This window comes from Podarcis melisellensis (genome assembly GCF_964234715.1).
Source record: "Podarcis melisellensis genome assembly, chromosome: 5".
NCBI classification, from domain to species: domain Eukaryota; kingdom Metazoa; phylum Chordata; class Lepidosauria; order Squamata; family Lacertidae; genus Podarcis; species Podarcis melisellensis.
The window spans coordinates 18,155,057-18,177,473 of record NC_138537.1 but is presented as its reverse complement, the minus strand read 5'-3'; the positions used below and the strand labels follow the sequence as shown (position 1 = coordinate 18,177,473).

Genomic DNA, 22,417 nt, shown 5'->3' with positions numbered 1-22,417 from the left:
GTCAGGTTTAGTTCCCAAACCTATTCATTTCACTGAAGCTTGGCAAGCTCACTAGATGGATGACACAAGTTATTGTACATGACTTCTAAAAACTCCAGCAGCCTAATTCTAGGGACAGGGCGGGGGGGAGGTCTGCTCAGGGATGTGGGAGAGAAAGTGAGTTTCTTAATTTCACTTTTTAAAAAAGTAGTAAATTGCATCCATCTACTATGTGAATGTTAAAAACCGTAGCTCACTTTTCTCCCAAAGATAGGAAGAAGCCTTGCTGCGTTGCCAGATGTTATCATCAAGCTGTTTTGTTCCAGCTTTGAAAGACTTTTTTAAGCACCTGAGTGAACTTCTTTTTGTTCTCCCCAGCAATACTTCTGCCAACAAACCCAGAGATGCATTTTAAATAAAAGGACACATTCTAATCACGTAAGAACACACTGATCCACAGGCCAGATTTAAACAGTGATTGGGCCTGATCTGACCCCTGGGCCTTACTTTGCCTACCCATGGTTTAAACTTTAAAGGCTTGTAGCAATGGGTCCAAAGCAATAATTATGCTAAAACATAACCTGAGATATTTTCTGACTTAGTGGGGAAGATGTATTGGGTTGTTGAGCCCATGACAAATTTTCACAACAGTATCCCCCACAGCGTGTTGTTACTTAACACTTACTCATGCAGCAAAGGACGGGCAACAGTGTCACCGTAGACATGGGCATTATGCATCAATGTGTAGAGATAGGGTAGCAATCTGTAGCGTATGCTGAGCACATCCCTTGATATATTTACAAATCTTTCATCAAAGGAGACAGGATCTTGCCTCTGTAAAAGAGATAAGAAATTCATTCAGGCTGCAGAATATCATGCCCTGTTCTCCCCCCCTCCCCCGGAAGAAAATCCCAGTAAGCATCAATCAAAAGGCTTTCAAATTTCCATAGAAAACTCACATCATTACATATAAGAGAATACAGGGCAGGCAGCATATGTTGAGTCAAACAGAATAGCATAAGAAACTGGTTGCATTTTGTAGATTTAGTCTGAGTCTTGCTGCAGCCTGGGGATGGGGCAGGAAAGTTGAAAGCTATTTTGGATGCTAATCTCTACCTGGGTGAAACCTCTAGTAAAGAAATCCTTCTATCAACTGCCTTTGGAACAAAATACAAGGTAAATGAAATATTAAATGGAACATCCTTTGGGAATTAATTAATATAGATGATACTTCTATCTTTCAGCCTTTGAAACAACTCCACTTTCTGAAACCAGTTCTGAGTAAGCCTTCAAAGCGATGCACCCATCACTGACCCAGGGTCATTATTCCCTCCAAACTACCCATAGGTTGTGTTTGTGTAAACCACTAGGGAAATCTGTGTTTCTAGACACATGTGTGTGCTCCCCTGACTGTTGGCAGTGAGTGGGGACGGATTTGTTGTGCCTCCTGTGGCATATCAGACATGTACAGATGCTTGTTATATCAGTGCTGGGAGCAGGGGCAGAGCCAAGGAAATGCAGGTCTACAACACCGTCACACCAAAACTTTTCACATTTTGCAATGGCCTACAACCCTCCCACTTTGGGCATAACTCAGAGCAGAGCTTTTAGTGTGGCTGCCCCATTCTGTGGAGCAGCATTCCTGATAAGACATGGCAGGCACTAGATAGCTGCATTTTTTTTTGAATCGGTTAGGGATAAACACAGAACCACAGCCAATATGTAATGTTGGAGAATGAGTAGCAAGGAGGCAGGGAACCAGTCTGGTTTTTATTGCAATGTTGAGCAACATAGCCTCTTTCTTCCCTTCACATGTCCACTCATCATTGCAGGGTTGAGAAAATTCAGGGCTGAGAATTCATGGCTACACAGCATCCAGAACAGCTCACTGCTCTATTTTCATCAGGGAGGAATGAAAATTGGAGTAGGAAATCGGAAGAGGAGTGAGTGTCTAAACCAGCAACTAACCATACATTTTTAGATTACCAACAGTATTACAGTTGCTTTACTACTACATGCAACACACTGCCAAAACAGGTAGACGCACCCTAGTTCCCATCACATTATGATTTCTTGAGAAGGTGTAGAAGGCTCCAAGTTCCATCCATCGGGCACACATTTCATAGGTTGTGTCATTGAAGAAGCCACAGATGTCAGCACCAGTCTGGAAGCATGGAAAGGGGAATGAGGTTAGAATTATCTCTGCCACACTAGATTACTCAAAAGTGTTTCAAAGACTTTGATTCAGGAACAGAACTTACATAGGAGATTCCAAAGAGGCTGAACTCCATGATACCTGTCAAAAGGAAGCACAATAGGATTTTCTTGAGCAATCTGTCACTTTAAAAGAAGTGACCAATGCTCTCAGGATCCTTTTTGAATGCTAATATAATGTCTCCGGTTTCTGCTGCAAGTACAACTGTTTGTGGGGCCAGATGGAAATTGTGGAAACTATGTTACAGTGCTACACATGCTCCTGGCATAGTGAATAGTTAAAATCATCCCCATTGGCTCAGGAACTTGGAGGAAAGGGGTGGCAGTCTAGATAGCTTGCACTGGACACACTGGTGGGACACCAAAACACACGCCATTATGGTTGAGTCCAGACACAGGTGAGTACATTGCCGGTAACATGATACAGGTGGCAAATGCTGAGAGACACCACTTCAGTTAAGATTCCATCCCCTTACTAAAAAAAAAGCAGAGCAGACACTTTTGTGGCAAACATTGGATAACGTTAAAGATTCCCCTTACCAATCACAGATTTTGTAAGCTGATCCCATCTGGCATAGTTATCGCCAAGCCAATGTCCTACCCATCGTCCACTGGAGGGATAAGTTGAACGGGTAATAATGATCCCACGTTCCTTTGTGGCGTTGCGCATACCACTGATAGGGAGATAAAAAAGCACATGTGAATATAGCGTTGCATGCTGAATTATTATGCCACTTAAAGATTCCACTCGGTTTGGATTTCAAAGCGGCTGCTGCAACTACCCCTGCTCCACCCCATAACAACCTATAGCAATCTAAAGGGTGAGTTGTTGCTTCAATGGACAACATCAATTTCACATGGACTACCATTTTGCCACCGCAAGAGTGCAAGGGATAATGTCGGTGAAAAAATGCTAGCAAAAAAATGCAGAACGTAAGGTGTGGCACACCTTTACTGTCACAACGCCATCTTGTGTAAAGAAAGCAGGATTTCCAGAATATGAAACAGGGAAAACAGCTTACTAGTAAGTTGGTTCTGCTTGAGACCATCCGTATAGGTTATGTACATCATAGTGCCTCACAGGTGTTCCGTCAGAGAGATGCTGTTCAGTATCCATGCACAGCGTCACAAGATCCAGTCCTCGTTCTCTTAAAACCAAGGCTAATGAGGAGACAGGGTAAGACCACATAATGAGGTGGGCCATTTTCAAAGGGAATGGGGCATGTTAATTTTCTCTTAGAACGAAGGATATATATAGTCCAGGCTGCTGCAGCAAAAATGTCTAGGGTAATGTTTCCACATATAATATCACCTTCCCTCTTATGTCCAGGGCTGGATAGGCATTTGCAACAGACAGGACCATTAATTCAGCTTGACTCTTGCATCCATATTGGTTTTCCAGTTTAAATGGACTCTTATATAAGAGATAGGATCTCTTCTATTGGCAGACAAGAGACATGTAGACTCCACAAACTATGAGAACCTAGAGGATCTTATCTGTACATCAAGGCAATCAGTAAGGGAGTCTGCAGTTGTGTGGAAGAATTATTATATAAAATTTATTTAGATGTTTAATGGGACTTATTATAAAGGTTCAGAATAGATAACCTTACAATGAGGAATTTATTTTTGAAATGAAATATTAGAACAAATGTAAAGTTTCTGGTGTTGTTAGAAGGGAAGTACACAGAGGTGACAAATCAACAAATACGGTAAGTGAAACTAGGTGTGAAGCAGCTGAGCATTTTTTGGTGCTTGAATAACACAAGTCTAAGTTAGCGAGATGTAATCTCAAATCCTCTAAAGTGAGTATTAAATGAATGAATGGAAAACCATGGGACAAGGTTATTATTCCTAATTTAAGTCTCACTGATCCAAGGGAACCTGTGTGTTTTAAGAATTACTCTTACCTGGCATATAGGGAGGTTTGTTTAAGTCTTGATCCCTGCAGCCACCAACAGCTCCATCAATGAAGTTGGATGGTTCATTCATGTCCTAAAATATAGTTTGAAATTCCAAAATATAAAAAACAGCACATTTTGTAAATGCTGGTGAGCATCTCCAAGCTTCAGCTCAGAAATTCACAAACGCTCACCTCAATCAGCTCCCTCCCAGTTTGCTTTCTCTAAACCATACACCCCCTGTTAGCTTCACTTTTCTGTCCATTGGGAAGAATATTAGTTGCACATTGGTGGACATTAAGAAACAAGCCTGATTCTTTCCTTCTCCCTCTTCCCTCCCTTCTCCCTCTTCCTTGCTGTGTAGTAATGAGAAACCATGTGATTTTTTTTTTCTTCCCAATGGCTACTCATACTACTCAGGGATGTGCCAGGTCAATTGAAAAGGAGAGGGGAAGAGCCACTACCTGGGTTGGAAGGAGGGTATATTTCTGATGGGCATGGCAATCACTTTCCAAGCTTTATGCATGCTAGGGGAAAAGTCCTACATCTTCTGGCACCCTTAACAAACTACAGATCCCAGGGTTCTCCACAAGTGTTAAAGGCTTATAAGAATGCTTTCAATTTATGGTGAGGCTGTGCTACTTAGGAGCAATGCTAACCCCATATGGGAGTGGCAGGACTGAATGGAGCAACAGACTCAACCATTTCTGAATGGGGATATCGAGACCTTGGACTGAGAGGCAGCAGGGAAAACTCCCAGTATGCGATACTTACAGTCCATAGCCCATCGTATTTGAGTACATTGGCATGATAGTCCACTAGCTCTCTTTGCCACCACTGCGATGTGGAACTGCGCAAGAAATCTGGGAAAGCGACATAAGCCCGGTACAGCTGACAAAAACACAGAGCAAGGAAGAAAATTAAAATATTTCCATACCACCCCTTTCACAAAGATTCCAAGGGGCTTTGCAAAACAAAGTAGAATACAAATATATAAATAAAGCAATTGACAGCATGTTTAAATATTACATTAGAAAGCTGGGAGAAAACTGCTTTGAAAACTGGTGCCAAACAGGCAACTCTAGGCAGTGAAATTCACATTGGACCCCCCCACACACACACCCCTCTCTCTCTCTCACACACACACACACACACACCACAACAAACACCTCACCTAAGATGACTGGGAGGAAGCCTGGCAAATTAAGCAACTCCAGTTAGTGCATTGCACTTCTCTGCTTTGACAAACTATATACGTTAAACTTTAAAGAATAAATTCAGTCAAAGAACCCTGTTGTGGGCATATGCCATTATTGTTATGGGCCACAGGAGGTTTTGAAAAAGAAATGATCAGGACTGAGCTTTCCGTAACCACTGAGAGATAATTGAGGAAACTGGGTTTTGGGTTTTTTGGTTGTTGTTTTTTTAAAGTACCTCCAGTTGAACTTCCAAACTTGCATTCTCATCGACTGTTACATTGGGATAATCTGGCCACACCTTGTGGGAAAGGAAGAAAAGTACAGTTAGATGCAGTGAATTCTTGTATGCATTTGGAAACAATCTAGGCTTTTATTTAATGAAGAGTGACTCCATTTAGGCTGGGTAGGAGGGTGCATAGAGGCAAACTATGCTTTTCATCAAATTGAATTTGAGTTGTGGCAAGTAAGACAATGACATTTTGCAACAATACCTTCGCCCATGCAATGTCTGAACTGTTGATCCATTTGATAAAAACATCCTCCTGAACACCACTTGTGAAGGTGTTATATGGTTCAGTTTCATTGCCTGATATGGCTGGATCCTAAAGGAAAATCAAAAATACTTTTACTGTTACATTAAATGAGCAGTGCTAATGCTTTCCACTCATTCATTCATTCTGCTCTGTACATGACATGACTTCTTCCACACCTCCCAACCTTCTTGGAGGATGCAGGTTTTCAGTCTGAGTTTCTGAAAGAATGCAGTGAGTGATGCTAATGGAACTCTTTGTGGTAGAGAATCACAAAAACAAGATTATCTGTGGATAGCAGCATGACCTCTGATGGAAGGGAAACTCAAAGCAAGTTCTCATCCAGTTATTTCAAGGGATTATATAGAACGAGTTCCTTATTCAGCTTTTGCATAGTGTATATATTTCACTCTGATAAGTTTTGAGGGGCATCGCCTCTCTGTTTATCAGATCTGGGGAACAATGAGTAGGTGAAAGCTGTTGCCTTGATGACTCCTGAAGCTATCTGGCCGTCCATGGTTAGAAATGAGATACTGGTGCAAATGGACCCTTGGTCTGACCCAGAACCATGGTTATTATATTGCCAGGACTGGTAACGCAAACTATTCAACAGAGCACAATGAAAACTGCGTATTATCCAAAGTGCATAATGATAGCTCAAGAAAGCTTGAAGAACTAGGCAGGATGGCAATGAGCCTTGAACATTCTGATTTTATTAGATAAAGCAAACAAAAGCTGGTTAGGACTAGATAGACACACTGGCAGAGCACTGGATTGGCTCCACCTGTGTACCATGTAGGCTCAAACCTCCTGGCCCCACGGCCCCCCACAACTACAAATGGGGGGGGCATTCAACTCTACCAAACCCCATGGGCTGCTACTGATCAGGAGAGATTGTGCAGAAGTTGGATTGGTGTCTTTGAGACAATGATGGGCTTCATGAGAACCAATAAACTGAAACTGAATCATGCTGAGACAGAAGTGCTATGAAGAGACAGTTCCCAGGGTTGAGTAATTGAGCAGACTGCCTGTTCTAGTGGGGTTGCACTTCCCCTAAAGGAACAGATACATAGCTTGGGTGTACATTGAGGTACTGGACCAATAATGCATGCTACCAGAATTCCACAATGGTATCTCAAGAATGATTAAAAATTACTAACCAGGATGATGATGTACCTTGAACCCTCCGATTTTATTCGATCAACAAAAGCCGGAAGGTCAGAGAAGTTTTTGCCAAGTGTGAAGTCTAGCTTCCGTTCCATGTAATCAATGTCTGTATATTGGACATCCTGTGTTAAAATAAAACAGCAAAGACATGTGTGAAAAATAATCTGAAGACCTGGAGATGATTAATTTAAAATAATCTCAACATGTTCAAGATGCAAAACACAGAAAGCATGGACTTTCAATATCAAATATGCCTCAATACAGTTAAGAATGTTCAAGTTCAGATCCATATATCCAGAAGCATACTTGATTCTGTGAACCGCCCTGAGACCTTTAGGTATAGGGCAGTATATCAATTAATTTAATTAAATAAATACCCAAGATTCTTTCAGCGTGCATCTACAGCATGCATAGGGTGAAAGGGGCAAACAGATGTGTCATAGATACATCAGGATCATAGATCATATTTTTGATAAGATTATCATACATTCTAGGGATTGGACCAAACAATTTAGCCCCCACTTTTTGTTGTTGTTTTATTAACTATTAAAATTCAAAACTATAATGCAAAAGCAAAGCCATCAGGTTCAATTTCAAGCATGTCTAAATGACTTCGCAAACTGAGCCATGGCTAAGACACATACACCTAAAAATGTAAACCTTCTTAAATTTTCTGGGAATGTTTTATTGCTTTTTAAAAGATTTTAAAAACACTTTTAAAACAGTTTTAAAACAGTTTTAAAACAGTTTTAAAACAGTTATAAAACAGTTTTAAAACAGTTATAAAACAGTTTTAAAACAGTTTTCACTTTGAGATATCACTGGGATAGAGAAGGGCAAAGCTGTTTCTTTGCTGACCTTAACCATATAAATTTGGTCTGTGCCTCTTTCCTCCATCTTTCTTCTTTCCTTGGTTTTGTCTGCATATAATGTTTTATACAGAACTCAGTTGGGATTTATATAGTCCTGATTTTCTGAATCATTTTGAAATCTTCTTCCAACAAAATAATTATCGATTGGAATCTGAAGCGCACCAGATCACAGCTGCAAGACACTTACGTAGGGTATTCTAGCTGCCCTCATAGCATCATACACTTCGGCAACCTCAGATGTGTTTTTGTACCCATAGCGGCAAAGCTGGAATCCCAAGGCCCAATAGGGTGGCATGACAGGCCGTCCAATTAGCTACAATTGAAGAGCAAATAATAGATTTAATACAAAATGAAACATTGAAATGTGGTAGCACACAAGCAGTCTCCCAAAACAAATAAGAACTGATGCATCTGGTCTGTACAGGTGGCCTTCATGATGCAAATATCCATCCATATTGGATGGACATATAGAGAAACTGGTAAAAAAGGAATTAATCTCCATTGATACACTGTGATGTTATAGCAGTAGATGTCTTACTGCAGTGTACTCCTGAACTACTTCTTCTGGCGTCGGCCCTAAAACCATGTAAAAGTCCAATATTCCTCCAATTGTGCGATATGTCAGGGCAGGTGTTGGTTGGAAGGTGACATCTGAAAAATCCAGAAGGAATAGGAAATTAATAATCAATTGCCATAAATGTATGAACAAAAAATGAAATTCTGTACAGATTTTTTTTATTTTAAAAAATGTTGTTCTTTTACCCATAGCATTGCTGTTCAGCAAAAGAACTCCATGAGCACTTCCATCATTTTCAAGTCCCATGTAGAAGGGGTGAAAGCCATAGGAGTTCAGCTTGTACTGTAAAAAAATAAAGGCAGAAGGATTTCATTTCTTCTGCATCTAAGTCCACATATCTCTTCTGCAGATATACACATATCTGGATGAAGCCCGGGGTGTGTGCCATCTCAAACTTAGTCCTGAACAATTCTTACTGCTCCAGCACCCCAGTTCTTTGAGCAGAGGTATATTTGAGATATCAGTACTTAGCCAGGTTTGATTTCCCTTTGTAGGAGGAAGTCGCTAGAGGCTTGTGATGTTTTTGTTGGAACTTAAAAAAAAAAAGTTCATTGCTACCACATCAGGTCTTGAAGGAAAGGAAGCCTGTTTTTCAAAAACACTGCTTAACTCAGTTCTGTCACTCTTCAGTGGCACTGTGCTGTTCTCCATTCATAACAACCTTAATACACACATCCCATTGTACTTTTTTCTGACTACCTCCTAGTCTTAGGCCACCCCAACCTCCATGGAAATATATGAACAGAGCATTAAAGGCTGTCAACAGGTCTATCTCAAGTCCAAGACTCTGGCCCAAAGAAACCCATATTGACTAATAACAGAATTATGATAGGAAACTCCTAACATTACCCCTTCCCCCAACCATTTTTATAGACCAAATTACCATATTATACATTTACAGCACTCATTGTTTTCCTTTTAAAAGATGTTCATCGCTCTTTAAAAAAATCAAAGTTATTTTTGCTGTTTAGGAAAGGAAGCAAGTCCAAAGTAGGAAAACTGAGACAGTGACACAAACTGAGAAAGAAGCAGAAGAGTGAGCAAGAACTCAGCTTACACCGGGTGGTTGATCTTTTGTGAACATTCCCCAGGTCTGCCAGTTCATATCCCTCCGGAATTGAGTGTGCTCAGTTTCTCCAAATCCGTACACATATTGTGATGGTAGGCGAGTTGCAATCTGAATGAACATGTCACTAAAGGTGAAGCCTGGCACCTGAGAATTCCAGCTGCAAAAGAAGGATGGTCAGTCTATATCAGGCATGTCCAACAGGTTGATCATGATCTATTGGTCGATCACGGGCTGTCCCTGGTTGATTTTTCGACCCCATGAGAAATTTTCTAAAAAATAAAAAAAGCTCAACAACTCTGGTCAATCCTCCAGTGACAATGGGTAGATCACTGCTGGTTCTTTTATACTGTGAGTAGATTGCAGTCTCTTGGGAGTTGAACGTGCCTGGTCTATATCATATGGTACAACTCATGCAAAGCAGAAAAGTGGTCATTTCTCATGGGAGATAGCCAAGAAATAACCAATGCTTCTGAAAAACACGTGTGGCCACATATTTAAGATAAGAGCCAGGGTATTGGCTTCAGCTGTAGTTAGGTGGCAACTTTACATTAAGTTATTTTCCAAATGAAGACAGAAGTGCCTGGAGTGCTCTGGTCCATGGGGTCATGAAGAGTCGGACACAACTAAACGACTAAAGAACTAAACAACAATTTTCCAAATGTGTATTTCTGAGGTAGTCCTATCTACATACATTCTCTCTCTCTCTCTCTCTCTCTCTCTCTCTCTCTCTCTCACACACACACACACACACACACACACACACACATGTTTGTGTGTACCTTTTGGTCGGATGACACAGAAACCCAACTTACTCTAACCTTATATTTTCTCCCACCCCCAAAGGAGAGTAGGAACATAATTGTTGACTGTTTGCCAACCCACATGTCCTCATTCCTGCAGCCCCCCACACGTTGGAGGCAGAATGCCTGCAGTGGGGTATCTGCTCTGTTCCAATAGGCTCTCACACAGATCGTAGACACCTTCTCTTTAAAGGTGCTTAATTATGCAGGAAGCCTACTAAAGTAGAGTGGGAACACAGAGGGGAAATGCAAGAATAGCGGTGGATTAACATGTGAATGAGTAAGGTGAGGGGTCACTGAGCTCATTCCCACTCATCTCTGTCCACAATCAGGGGTGGTGGTGAAAAATGAAAGAATATAGTTTATTTTATTTATTGAAGTTATATACCACCCTATACCCGGAGGTCTCAGTTTCTGGAATGTGAGTACCACATATTATCAGTTACTGCTCTGTAATTCTCAATCTTTCTCTTAGTATGGTACAGGCACATCTTTAACCTCTTTGGTATTTAAGTGCAAATAAATGATCTGAGTCATTGCTAATTTTATTACAGAATCAGTGAGATTCAAACTGAGAACACTTTTCTTCTGGAGAAAAATATGTAGTAATTGTCTGGCCAGTTGTCATCAGAACAAAAATGTTTGTGCTAAACCTACAGGTTATTCCAAAAATCTCCACACCCAAGATTTTTGGAGTTATGACACACTTGTCCTTGCTTCCAAAGTAGAAAGGGTTTCACCATGTTTCGGTTTGATATTTACAGATTTTGTTCAGAACTTTAATTTTCCCCGCTACATCTCTCTCTGCGTCACTACATTGATAATACAATGCCCTCTTGATATGAACATACATGTTAGATTAAATCAATACTCTATTTGATTTAGCAAAGTAAATGTGCACTTGCCTGCAGTGTTGTTTTTTTTAAACTCAGCAAATATTTGAACATACTTTACATGTTCCATACTTCAGTGAGTGGGTGAGACATTCCGGGGGGCAATGCTTACCAAGATTTGCCTTCATTTGGGGGAAAAAATACTCACTGCATTTTTGTAGTTTTTTTTTTATTAATTTCTAAAAAGTACAAGCAGAATATATTTGGAGGCAGACAGAACAAACCCTCTTTAGCAACCTCACATCAAATCCTCACAATGATCTCGGTTATTATAGATGTCATGATGGAATGCCATCCATGAGAGACATATTTAGAACTGGCAGCTCTCTAGTGCTAGGTTAAGCATTTATCGTTTTAAAAACAAATGAACAAGCATTCTCCTTCAATTAATGAGGAAAAATCACACACATTAAAAATTATCAACTGGGAAAGAAAAGTTCAAGAAAATTCTCATGGGTAAGGTGCAGGGTGTTGTGTATGTGTGTATATATATATATATATATATGCTTTCGTAGATTTTCACGGGTACAGGAATGCAGGTTTTGGTGTCCTCGGGTGTCTTCCCGTGTAAAAGTTGGGGTGACTAGGCGACGTTTCGACGAGGTCTCACTCGTCATCTTCAGGCTGGTGCTTTCGGCTTCTTGTTACTGGAACAGAGCAGGATCTCAGTGTTTGAGTTCCTATAAATACTGTTGAGGGGGTGTGGTGTATAGCCTCCAATGTTCTGGGCAGAGAGGAAGTTCCCAGGCTAGTGTGCCTTTTCTTCTTTTGTTCCTTAATTACTTGAGGGATATCTTGAGTGATTTCTTGAGTGATATCCTGAGTACCACTTAGGTGGGTCATTAGGTGTGGATTAGTTGCTAAAGTCTTTGTGTCTTGACCTCTTGAACTTTGTGAAGAGTTTTTCTGAGAAGATGGCTGTACTGCACTTAGTTGTGCTCTGGCTTGGCTTCGTGTATAGGGGCGAGCTGTGGTTTTGTGGCCTGTGTCAGCCAGATCTGTGTAGGGATTGCAGGGGGGTGCAGCATCCGGAGGTGCCACCATGGTTTGGCTACTGGATGGTGTCTGTAATTTATCTGTGGAGAGGGTCTGGGTTTGGGTCTGGTGTGGTTGATTGGTGATGGCGTTCTGTGTGCCTCTGGATCTGGTGTCAGTTTTTGTGGGGAGGGCTAATTTCCAGATGTCTGGCAAGCGGGATGTGTCGTCACGCTTGTTCATGTTGTGAGGGTGTTTCTCTATCTCGATGGCTTCCATGATTATTCTCTTGTGGTGATGTTCCATGTTAAAGAGCAATTTGGAATCTGCAAAATTAATTTCGTGTCCTGTTTCTTTCATGTGTTGGAAAAGAGAGGAAGTTTTTTCTTCTTTTTTGACGGCATTCTTGTGTTCTGCGATACGTGCATTTATTCGTCTGTTTGTTTGTCCAATGTACGTGGCTGGGCAGACTTTGCAGGGTATTTCATAGACCCCTTGGTTTTCCAACTGGATTTTATCCTTGGGGTTTCTGAGGATATTGGCTATTTTTTGGTTGGTGCAAAAGGCTGTTTTGATATTGTGTTTATGGAGGATTTTGCTAATTTTATCTGTAGTGCCCTTGATATAAGGAAGGAGGGCCATGCCATTGTTTTCTTCTGTGTCTTGGTTTTTGGGGGGTGTTTCTTTTTGGATTAGCTTCGTAACCCTGTTTTGCTGGTATCCATTGGCAATTAACACATTTGAGAGATTCTGTAACTCAGTTGTCAAGTGGTCTTTGTCAGCCAGGCGTTTGGTTCTGGAGATGAGAGTCTTGGCTACGGAGTTTATTTGTGCAGGGTGGTGGTGTGATTGTGCATGTAAGTAGCGGTTGGTGTGTGTTTTTTTCCGGTAGATAGACACCATTAAATTACAGACACCATCCAGTAGCCAAACCATGGTGGCACCTCCGGATGCTGCACCCCCCTGCAATCCCTACACAGATCTGGCTGACACAGGCCACAAAACCACAGCTCGCCCCTATACACGAAGCCAAGCCAGAGCACAACTAAGTGCAGTACAGCCATCTTCTCAGAAAAACTCTTCACAAAGTTCAAGAGGTCAAGACACAAAGACTTTAGCAACTAATCCACACCTAATGACCCACCTAAGTGGTACTCAGGATATCACTCAAGAAATCACTCAAGATATCCCTCAAGTAATTAAGGAACAAAAGAAGAAAAGGCACACTAGCCTGGGAACTTCCTCTCTGCCCAGAACATTGGAGGCTATACACCACACCCCCTCAACAGTATTTATAGGAACTCAAACACTGAGATCCTGCTCTGTTCCAGTAACAAGAAGCCGAAAGCACCAGCCTGAAGATGACGAGTGAGACCTCGTCGAAACGTCGCCTAGTCACCCCAACTTTTACACGGGAAGACACCCGAGGACACCAAAACCTGCATATATATATATATATATATATATATATATATATATATATATATATACACATATATACATATACATACATATATATATATATATATATGCAGGTTTTGGTGTCCTCGGGTGTCTTCCCGTGTAAATGTTGGGGTGTCTAGGCGACGTTTCGACGAGGTCTCACTCGTCATCTTCAGGCTGGTGCTTTCGGCTTCTTGTTACTGGAACAGAGCAGGATCTCAGTGTTTGAGTTCCTATAAATACTGTTGAGGGGGTGTGGTGTATAGCCTCCAATGTTCTGGGCAGAGAGGAAGTTCCCAGGCTAGTGTGCCTTTTCTTCTTTTGTTCCTTAATTACTTGAGGGATATCTTGAGTGATTTCTTGAGTGATATCCTGAGTACCACTTAGGTGGGTCATTAGGTGTGGATTAGTTGCTAAAGTCTTTGTGTCTTGACCTCTTGAACTTTGTGAAGAGTTTTTCTGAGAAGATGGCTGTACTGCACTTAGTTGTGCTCTGGCTTGGCTTCGTGTATAGGGGCGAGCTGTGGTTTTGTGGCCTGTGTCAGCCAGATCTGTGTAGGGATTGCAGGGGGGTGCAGCATCCGGAGGTGCCACCATGGTTTGGCTACTGGATGGTGTCTGTAATTTATCTGTGGAGAGGGTCTGGGTTTGGGTCTGGTGTGGTTGATTGGTGATGGCGTTCTGTGTGCCTCTGGATCTGGTGTCAGTTTTTGTGGGGAGGGCTAATTTCCAGATGTCTGGCAAGCGGGATGTGTCGTCACGCTTGTTCATGTTGTGAGGGTGTTTCTCTATCTCGATGGCTTCCATGATTATTCTCTTGTGGTGATGTTCCATGTTAAAGAGCAATTTGGAATCTGCAAAATTAATTTCGTGTCCTGTTTCTTTCATGTGTTGGAAAAGAGAGGAAGTTTTTTCTTCTTTTTTGACGGCATTCTTGTGTTCTGCGATACGTGCATTTATTCGTCTGTTTGTTTGTCCAATGTACGTGGCTGGGCAGACTTTGCAGGGTATTTCATAGACCCCTTGGTTTTCCAACTGGATTTTATCCTTGGGGTTTCTGAGGATATTGGCTATTTTTTGGTTGGTGCAAAAGGCTGGTTGGAGGCTATACACCACACCCCCTCAACAGTATTTATAGGAACTCAAACACTGAGATCCTGCTCTGTTCCAGTAACAAGAAGCCGAAAGCACCAGCCTGAAGATGACGAGTGAGACCTCGTCGAAACGTCGCCTAGACACCCCAACTTTTACACGGGAAGACACCCGAGGACACCAAAACCTGCATTCCTGTACCCGTGAAAATCTACGAAAGCAAATATATATATATATATATATATATATGCAGGTTTTGGTGTCCTCGGGTGTCTTCCCGTGTAAAAGTTGGGGTGTCTAGGCGACGTTTCGACGAGGTCTCACTCGTCGCCTAGACACCCCAACTTTTACACGGGAAGACACCCGAGGACACCAAAACCTGCATTCCTGTACCCGTGAAAATCTACAAAAGCATATATATATATATATATATATATGCCAGAGGGATTCCAGAGAGCATCCAGGGATCAGGAGAAGCAGCCCATCTTCTGGGGAAGAGAATCAGCGTAGCACCAGTGGAGAAGGGGGGCAGGTGGGGGAAGTGGTGAGGCGGTCACATGACTCCTTGCCTGGGACCAGTGGGGAGAGTAGGGGTCCTCCATTGCCCACGCCCTCCCTACGCCGAAGGCTTTCGCGCAGAGAGGGTAGGCGGAGACTAGGCGTCAAAGAGCTTCTTTGCTGGAAGAAGTTTAAGAAATGGCCACTCACGGATTCTGCCAGCGACTGAGTCAGCCACAGGTGAGTGGCGGTCCGGACAGATGAGGTTCACTTTGGCAGCCCAGTCAGGTGTTTGCACCCAGCCAGGGAGATAGGTACCTGCTTACGCACGAGCAACCCCTTAGAAACCCATACACACACACACACACATTAACAAAAGGGGTGTTTAGTTTGTTTGCTGCTTGCAGCCCACTGGTCAGGCAATTACAGTGGTACCTCGGTTTTCGAACAGCTTAGTCGCCGAACAACTCGGAACCGAAACGCTGCACTCCTGAGCTTCTGTTTTTAGTGTTGCGCAGCAAATTTGAGTCCCCTGCATAGTAATTAAGCTTTTTGCCCTCTCGCTTCTGCCCTTGCCCTGCTTATTTGAGTCTCCCCTGCCTTCCATTTCTGATTGCAGTGTTCTGAGGTGATATTTGGTGCTTTGGCTTTTGCTATTTTTGTGTTTTTGTTTGTGTGGTTTTTCATTTTTGTGACTGTGGTTGGCAAGGCAGACTCCAGGATGCTTGATAAATGTTTAGTGGAAATAACAACACACACACACACACACACACACACCTTCCTTGTCTGAATTTGTGTGAATGATACCATAGCATCATAAGCAAATTAAGACCTTGGTTCAGGGTGTTTTCCTGCTGATCCTTGCTGAAATGAATCTATCAATAAATTCAAAGATTCCACTTACATAACAGTTCCTGTGCTTTTGCGTCGGATCTGAAGGCCAAATGGATTGTTCACAATGTCCACTTGATACAGCCGGCTAGCTTCTGTACTTTGAGAGCTGCTTGGTGTGAAGAGCGGGACTGGAACTTCGTATCTTTTGTGGTTGGGATCATAGATCTACGGAGAAGGGAGCATTCTTCAGCATGCAAAAGATATGTAACAAAACCAAACATCACAAGGACCTGCTTGTCTATAAGAGTCAATGCAAAAGGACAGTTCAACAACTGTTTATTACCCATTTTATTTACATGAGAATCTCTATCCCACTTTTCCAATGCCCATGCACAGTTTAAAATCACAGTTTAATACATTGCACACTAGTAAAAGGTACTTTTAAAAATATATTCAAAAACATGCATGGTAGAAATCAGAGTAAAAAATGACTTCAGCAGGCAAAGGCTTCATGGAATTATAAAAATGGTATTGACCAATCTGCCAAAGGACAGCCAGAGAGAAAAGGTGCCCTATTATTGCCCCATTGTAGAAATGCTCTGCTTGTTGGCACTGACTTTTCAAAGCTTCTTATCATGCACATTCTAATGGGCTGTCTGCAATGTTAGTTCCACTCCAAGGAGACCCACTGAAAGTAATGAGCATGACTAAATCATCTATTAATTTCAGTGGATCTACTCTGGTAGAATGCACTTGAGATATATCCCAGGGCTTATCCACACTTACTTTTCCTCTGCTTTTTCCAGGTATAGTCTGCTCTTAAATACTCCATATCCGAGGGCCCATTTTAATTTTAATTTTTGCTCTGGAACTTTTCCGCAAAAAACATGCTCATTAAAGCTCAGTCGGAGCAAATGGCAATCTGCAGAAAACCTGAATTGCTGTTTGCTCCGATTAAGCACTAAAGAACGGATTTTTGTGGTGAAAGCTCTGGGGCAAAAAACAAACAAACCTAAACCTGACAACAACACTCAGATATAGAGCTCTTAAACATGAACCTATGCCTGGGGAAAAACAGAGCAAAACGTAAGTGTTGATAAGCTTTGATGTCTGCATATTGAAAGTATTTTTCTCCAGCAACACCTGCAATGATGGGATTATCATGTCGTGGAACTGAGAGGATGCACCAAAAGGGTTTATTAAGAGTGCCATCCTTGGGGAAGCTCTGTTAGCTGCAGCATCTTAAGGGGGGGTGTACCCCATGAGATTACAGTTTACCTTAAACTGCAGCATGTTGTTGTAATGGTAGGTCACTACCAAGCGAAGCTGGTCCACAGCTGGTGATTGAGACCCATAAGGATTAGGATAGATTGTGTTCCTCTGCAGATCAGCTGTCACGCCCTCAGCACTGTGTTGAATGTTACTGGCGGTGTAGCCATAATTCTTGGGATAAAAGCAGTGAGGCACACCAGGAGTAGAGACAACCTGAAATAAAAGACCATATTAAGTAAGTCAACACTATGAGAGAGGCTTCAGCAATAAACAGTAAATAGGACTGACAATGGGCAATAGGAGGACTAATGAGGGCTAAGGCATACAAAGAGCTTAAAGAACAATTTAAGGGTATCTGTCACAAGTAAAATATGGTCAAAGCAACTTTTAAAACAAAACAAAAAAACTCAGCTAAAACTGCCCATAAAAAGCCAATATTGGTGTAGAACTGCAAATCCGAAAGAAAGAAAGAAAGAAAGAAAGAAAGAAAGAAAGAAAGAAAGAAAGAAAGAAAGAAAGTCTTACATTCCCATAGTTTCAGATCAAAATTAAAATTCATCATCGCAAAACGAAATAGTATCAGATGAGATTCAGAAAATGGGTAATTTTTTTGGCACATCAAATGGTTCCAATTCACCTGTTTCACCAATTCCCAGTTGCTTACCTGCCAGAAACAGCCACGTTCTTCACAAGTGCTTTGTGTTGGTTCTGGATATGGATAACAATTGAATTTTTCTGTATCTTCAGTAGGCTGCCCCCATTTCAAGGTATACTTTTGCCCCAGTGCAAGCTGAAGACCTTGAATGTGCAAGAGCTTTGGAAATAATAATAAAACAGCAACAAATGACAAAAATCATTTCACAGTTCTGTGTACAGCAGCCTCATTTAAAAAAAATGAAATGTAGTTTTATTTAATTAGTTTATATGAAGTAGAGCTGGCTCTTTGCAGCATACAAACATAGCTATAAATGTATATGACAGCAGGCGGTAGCAAAAGGAAATGGAACATTGGGAAGAAGCCACTGTCTCAGTACATCTATAATAAGTCAAGATAGCATGGAGAAATTTCCCCAGGGACAACAGCCAAGTGGAACTCGGAGGTTCCATGTCAAGACAAGCTTAGGCAATTTCAATAGGTCAAATAGTGGGAACTGGGTTAGAAGTCTAGGGATGGAGATCATCAACAGGCAAAGGAGAAAACTGTCTAGGATGTGGAAGACAGGCATGTTAGATTAAATGTGGTAGCAAAGACCTGAATTATTAGCTACTGACAGAGGCAGAATATTGAGGATGCTGGATGGTGCAGTTTGAAAGAGGTGCCACTCTTGAGAGCTAATTGGGACCTGAGACATACTGTAACCACCAAATGAAGCTTACTGCAGGGCACAGAGCCTGAATGGTTTGATTTGCAGCTTCACAAGGGCTCATACCTGACTGGACACCTTATTTTCCCAGCAAGTAAACAGAAAGCAAAGAATGCTTTGCGCACCCTGCACCCTGTTACCTGTCTCCAAGACCCAAGCAATGTGGAACTGAATACAACCACCATTTTTATTCCCCCTTCCCTTTCAATAAGAAAAAAAAAATGTGGGATTTAATGGTGCACGGGAAGAACTTTTTACTAAAGTAAGTATTCTGGTGTCTATGTAAGCATGAGGATAGTACCAAAATGAAAGCACACCTAATGTAGAGATTTGGAGAAATTCTTTTAAGTAATGAAAGTGGTTCATAGTGTCAACATTTTTTCCTTACCTGAGTTGAAGAATCATAGGTCTCATTATGACTGGATGAGATTGGCGCACCATTTTGAAACACCATAACATTAACAGGTTTGCTTGACACTCCTAAAATTTTAATTTCGCTGAATTTTAAGTTGTTTGGGTCAAAATATCCCTCGTGGGCGAGGCTGATGTCCAAAGCATTCTGAAAGAAAGGGTATGGGTTTGTTTTTTTATTTCATGCTGTTATTTATGATTTCACAATTGCTTGTCACAGCCTCTCTCTTGCTCCAGTCTGATTTCATCATATAAACTTTTGTTTGAGAAATAGCATCAAGATGGAGGACATTGCACAAATGTATTTGCAAAGCATCTATGATACCAAATTCTACAAATCTATTTGCATGTATAAATGCTCAAAGCACTTGGATTGTTAGCCAGGTTTTGACTTCTAGAGCTGCCAGAGACGGCTATTTAACATCTATTTTGAACAATTTAATTAGAACGTCACTTAATGGAAAGGGTTCCATTGACTCCACTAATTACTGTGGGACAACCCAACTAAAATAGAAACTAATTGCACACTAAGGTTTCTTGACCAAATGTGTGTGTGTGTTTATTTCTTTTATATTGTTTGTTTTTGTACATCTACTGCAAATGTTCTGAAACCTGTTGCTACGTGCAGGATAATTATATGCAGGTGCAAATGTACCGATTTATCACATCAAGGGTTTGCTATTTTAATTAAATAGAAGGCACATCTAAGGGCAGTGCCTGTCAGTCAATCAATTTCTAAATAGGTGCAGAGATCACTAGTCTCAGAAAGACCTAATTCTACACCAAAACTCGGCATCATCTAGGAGCAAGGATATAAGATTAGAGATTATACATACCTGACTGACATTAAATGTGTGTAAGAGGTAAAGGCCATTCTCATATGCATCTGTAATAAGAAAGCAGCAACAGAATGATTAAAGGGGAAGACTGCTAAGAAGACAAAGAAGCAGTTTCCATTGGTGCATGGGAATGCAAGAAGCAATGACAGCAAGCTTTAGAAGCACCAGTTTAACGTTACAAAAAGCTTAACAGCAACAATAAGTACCCCATCCTACAGCTCTCCGAGGAATATCATGGATTTTTATTTCTGTAGACAGGTTCTACTTTATGGGCACATTGATGCAGTGTTTCCCAACCTTGTGCCTCCAGCTGTTTTTGAACTACAACTCCCATCATCCCTGACTAGCAAGACCAGTGGCAAGGGATGATGGGAATTGTAGTCCAAAAACAGCTGGAGGCACAAGGTTGGGAAACACTGGATTAGGGACATTATAGTATGGGGGTTTCCTTCTTCAGACCTGTACCGGGCATGAGCCAGGCAAATATAAGCACTCTTAAGTGGGGTAAATATATGAAATTAATGGAAGTGAACTTTCGTTCAAAACCACCGAAGACATATTTACATTATATACTTAGGTATATGCACCAATCTAATTTGGATGTTATCCAAGGGGCTGGATGACACTGTAGTGCAGTTCCTATGAACACCACTGGGGCAACATCAGAACTCCAGCCCATGTGGAGAAGTGCAACACAAGTTTCCTTTCCATGTTTGTGTTACCCCTGTATTGGAAGGATGCAGCTGTTGGAGTGAGAATAATCAGGATATGGACTCCTCTTATATTGTCTTGAACTACTTACTGATGACACATCAGTGATGCAAGGAGGATCTGAAGTATAGCTGAACCCACAGTACTGGGTAATTTTAGAAAGGGCCTAGGTTTATGTTGTTAATCATCTTTTAAAAAATATGGTTATTTGTATTCAGTACACCTGCTATTAAAATACTTATTAGCGACTTTTCTATTTTCATGTGGCGGTGTTCTTCAAAATCTGCTAAAACAATATTGTTCCCATTCCAGCATTTCCCATTTCAAGAGGACGATGCCGACACAGAAGAAGGCATGTTGCATCTTCTTATCAGGTGGTCCGGAACTTATTTAGCATCTAATTTGATTTCACATATTCTTAATAAGCTGTGCAACAGCCTTGCAAAGAAGTGGAAGGCTGTAGCTCAGTGACAGAGCATATCCTCTGTGTGAAGATGCCTTGGTTTCAGTCCCTGGCAGGTAGAGCTGGGAAGGACTCCTGCCTGAAACCCCAGGAAGCCCTTGCCATTCTTTGCCAATGGTGCTGCCTATATAACCTATATAATTGTCAGACTCTGTAGATGGCAGCTTTCCAAACTTACCAATAGTTGTTCCATCGTCCCAATAAAGAAGCCCTTGAGCAGCACCATTATCATCCAGAGCAACCGTAAGACCCATTGGCTGCTTTCGACTAAAAACAAAAGAAAACATTTAAATGAGAAATAATTTCGTTTTCATCACTCTTACGAATTAAATGGGGAAACCATTGTCCTCTGTCATTCGCTCATACTGAGACATACGATATGCCATGGATTCCTGCCTATTTGTTGTTGTTTAGCCATTTAGTCATGTCCAACTCTTCATGACCCCATGGACCAGAGCACACCAGGCACTCCTGTCTTCCACTGCCTCCCACAGTTTGGTCAAACTCATGTTGGTAACTTCTATAACACTGTCCAACCATCTCGTCCTCTGTCGTCCCCTTCTCCTTGTGCCCTGCATCTTTCCCAACATCAGGGTCTTTTCCAGGGAGTTTTCTCTTCTCATGAGGTAGCCAAAGTATTGGAGCCTCAGCTTCAGGATCTGCCATTCCAGTGAGCACTCGGGGCTGATTTCCTTCAGAATGGATAGGTTTGATCTTCTTGCAGTCCATGAGACTCTCAAGTGACTCCTCCAGCACCATAATTCAAAAGCATCAATTCTTCAGCGATCAGCCTTCTTATGGTCCAGCTCTCACTTCCATACATCACTACATTCCTGCCTATACTGTGTCCCAATTTGTGCCCTGTATGGGTGCAGGGAGTAGGGAAGAAGCCTGATTTGAAAGGGCATGTAGCAGTAGTGGGTGCTCTGCTGCTCACCTAGACCATTCTCAGAGAAAGTACCACCCTTGGGAACCCAGCAGCACCACCAGTGGACTTCAGTGCCTGAGGCTGGAGAGCTGACCTAAAAGAGAACTTGCTACCTGTGGTATGTCCCTGAGACTTAAACTGAGATCAGGCCTCATGACACTCGAAGCATCATCCCTGTCTTCACGCTCCCTGTTGTAAGTGAGGGTGCTGGTTGCTATGGATGGAGTTTAGCTACCAGATAACTTGGCACTGTTGAGGTCTTTGTCATCCTCATAGCAACATTTGGGGGTTTGGGGGGGTTATTAGTATTAGTACACTAATACTTGTTGCAACCTTTCACAGTAGGGGTCGGAGTCATTGGGATCCATAGTAAGGTGTAATGATCT

The 22,417-nt window shown here is 41.7% G+C and overlaps 1 protein-coding gene across 1 annotated transcript in view; it reads right to left on the bottom strand.

Moving 5' to 3' along the window:
- SI (sucrase-isomaltase) overlaps positions 1-22,417 on the bottom strand; it is a 250,836-nt gene that overhangs the window by 7,631 nt on the left and 220,788 nt on the right. Inside the window, exons 45-64 of the mRNA XM_081910668.1 lie at positions 21,282-21,370; positions 19,927-19,976; positions 19,068-19,238; positions 17,980-18,129; positions 17,322-17,528; positions 16,114-16,268; positions 9,497-9,665; positions 8,625-8,721; positions 8,401-8,513; positions 8,050-8,175; positions 6,984-7,112; positions 5,785-5,895; positions 5,529-5,591; positions 4,869-4,985; positions 4,104-4,188; positions 3,216-3,354; positions 2,734-2,867; positions 2,241-2,275; positions 2,027-2,143; positions 665-813 (exon numbers count right to left, since the gene is read on the bottom strand). Of these exons, the coding sequence (XP_081766794.1) occupies positions 665-813; positions 2,027-2,143; positions 2,241-2,275; positions 2,734-2,867; positions 3,216-3,354; positions 4,104-4,188; positions 4,869-4,985; positions 5,529-5,591; positions 5,785-5,895; positions 6,984-7,112; positions 8,050-8,175; positions 8,401-8,513; positions 8,625-8,721; positions 9,497-9,665; positions 16,114-16,268; positions 17,322-17,528; positions 17,980-18,129; positions 19,068-19,238; positions 19,927-19,976; positions 21,282-21,370 (2,406 nt within the window). The remainder of the gene's footprint in view (positions 1-664; positions 814-2,026; positions 2,144-2,240; positions 2,276-2,733; positions 2,868-3,215; positions 3,355-4,103; positions 4,189-4,868; positions 4,986-5,528; positions 5,592-5,784; positions 5,896-6,983; positions 7,113-8,049; positions 8,176-8,400; positions 8,514-8,624; positions 8,722-9,496; positions 9,666-16,113; positions 16,269-17,321; positions 17,529-17,979; positions 18,130-19,067; positions 19,239-19,926; positions 19,977-21,281; positions 21,371-22,417) is intronic.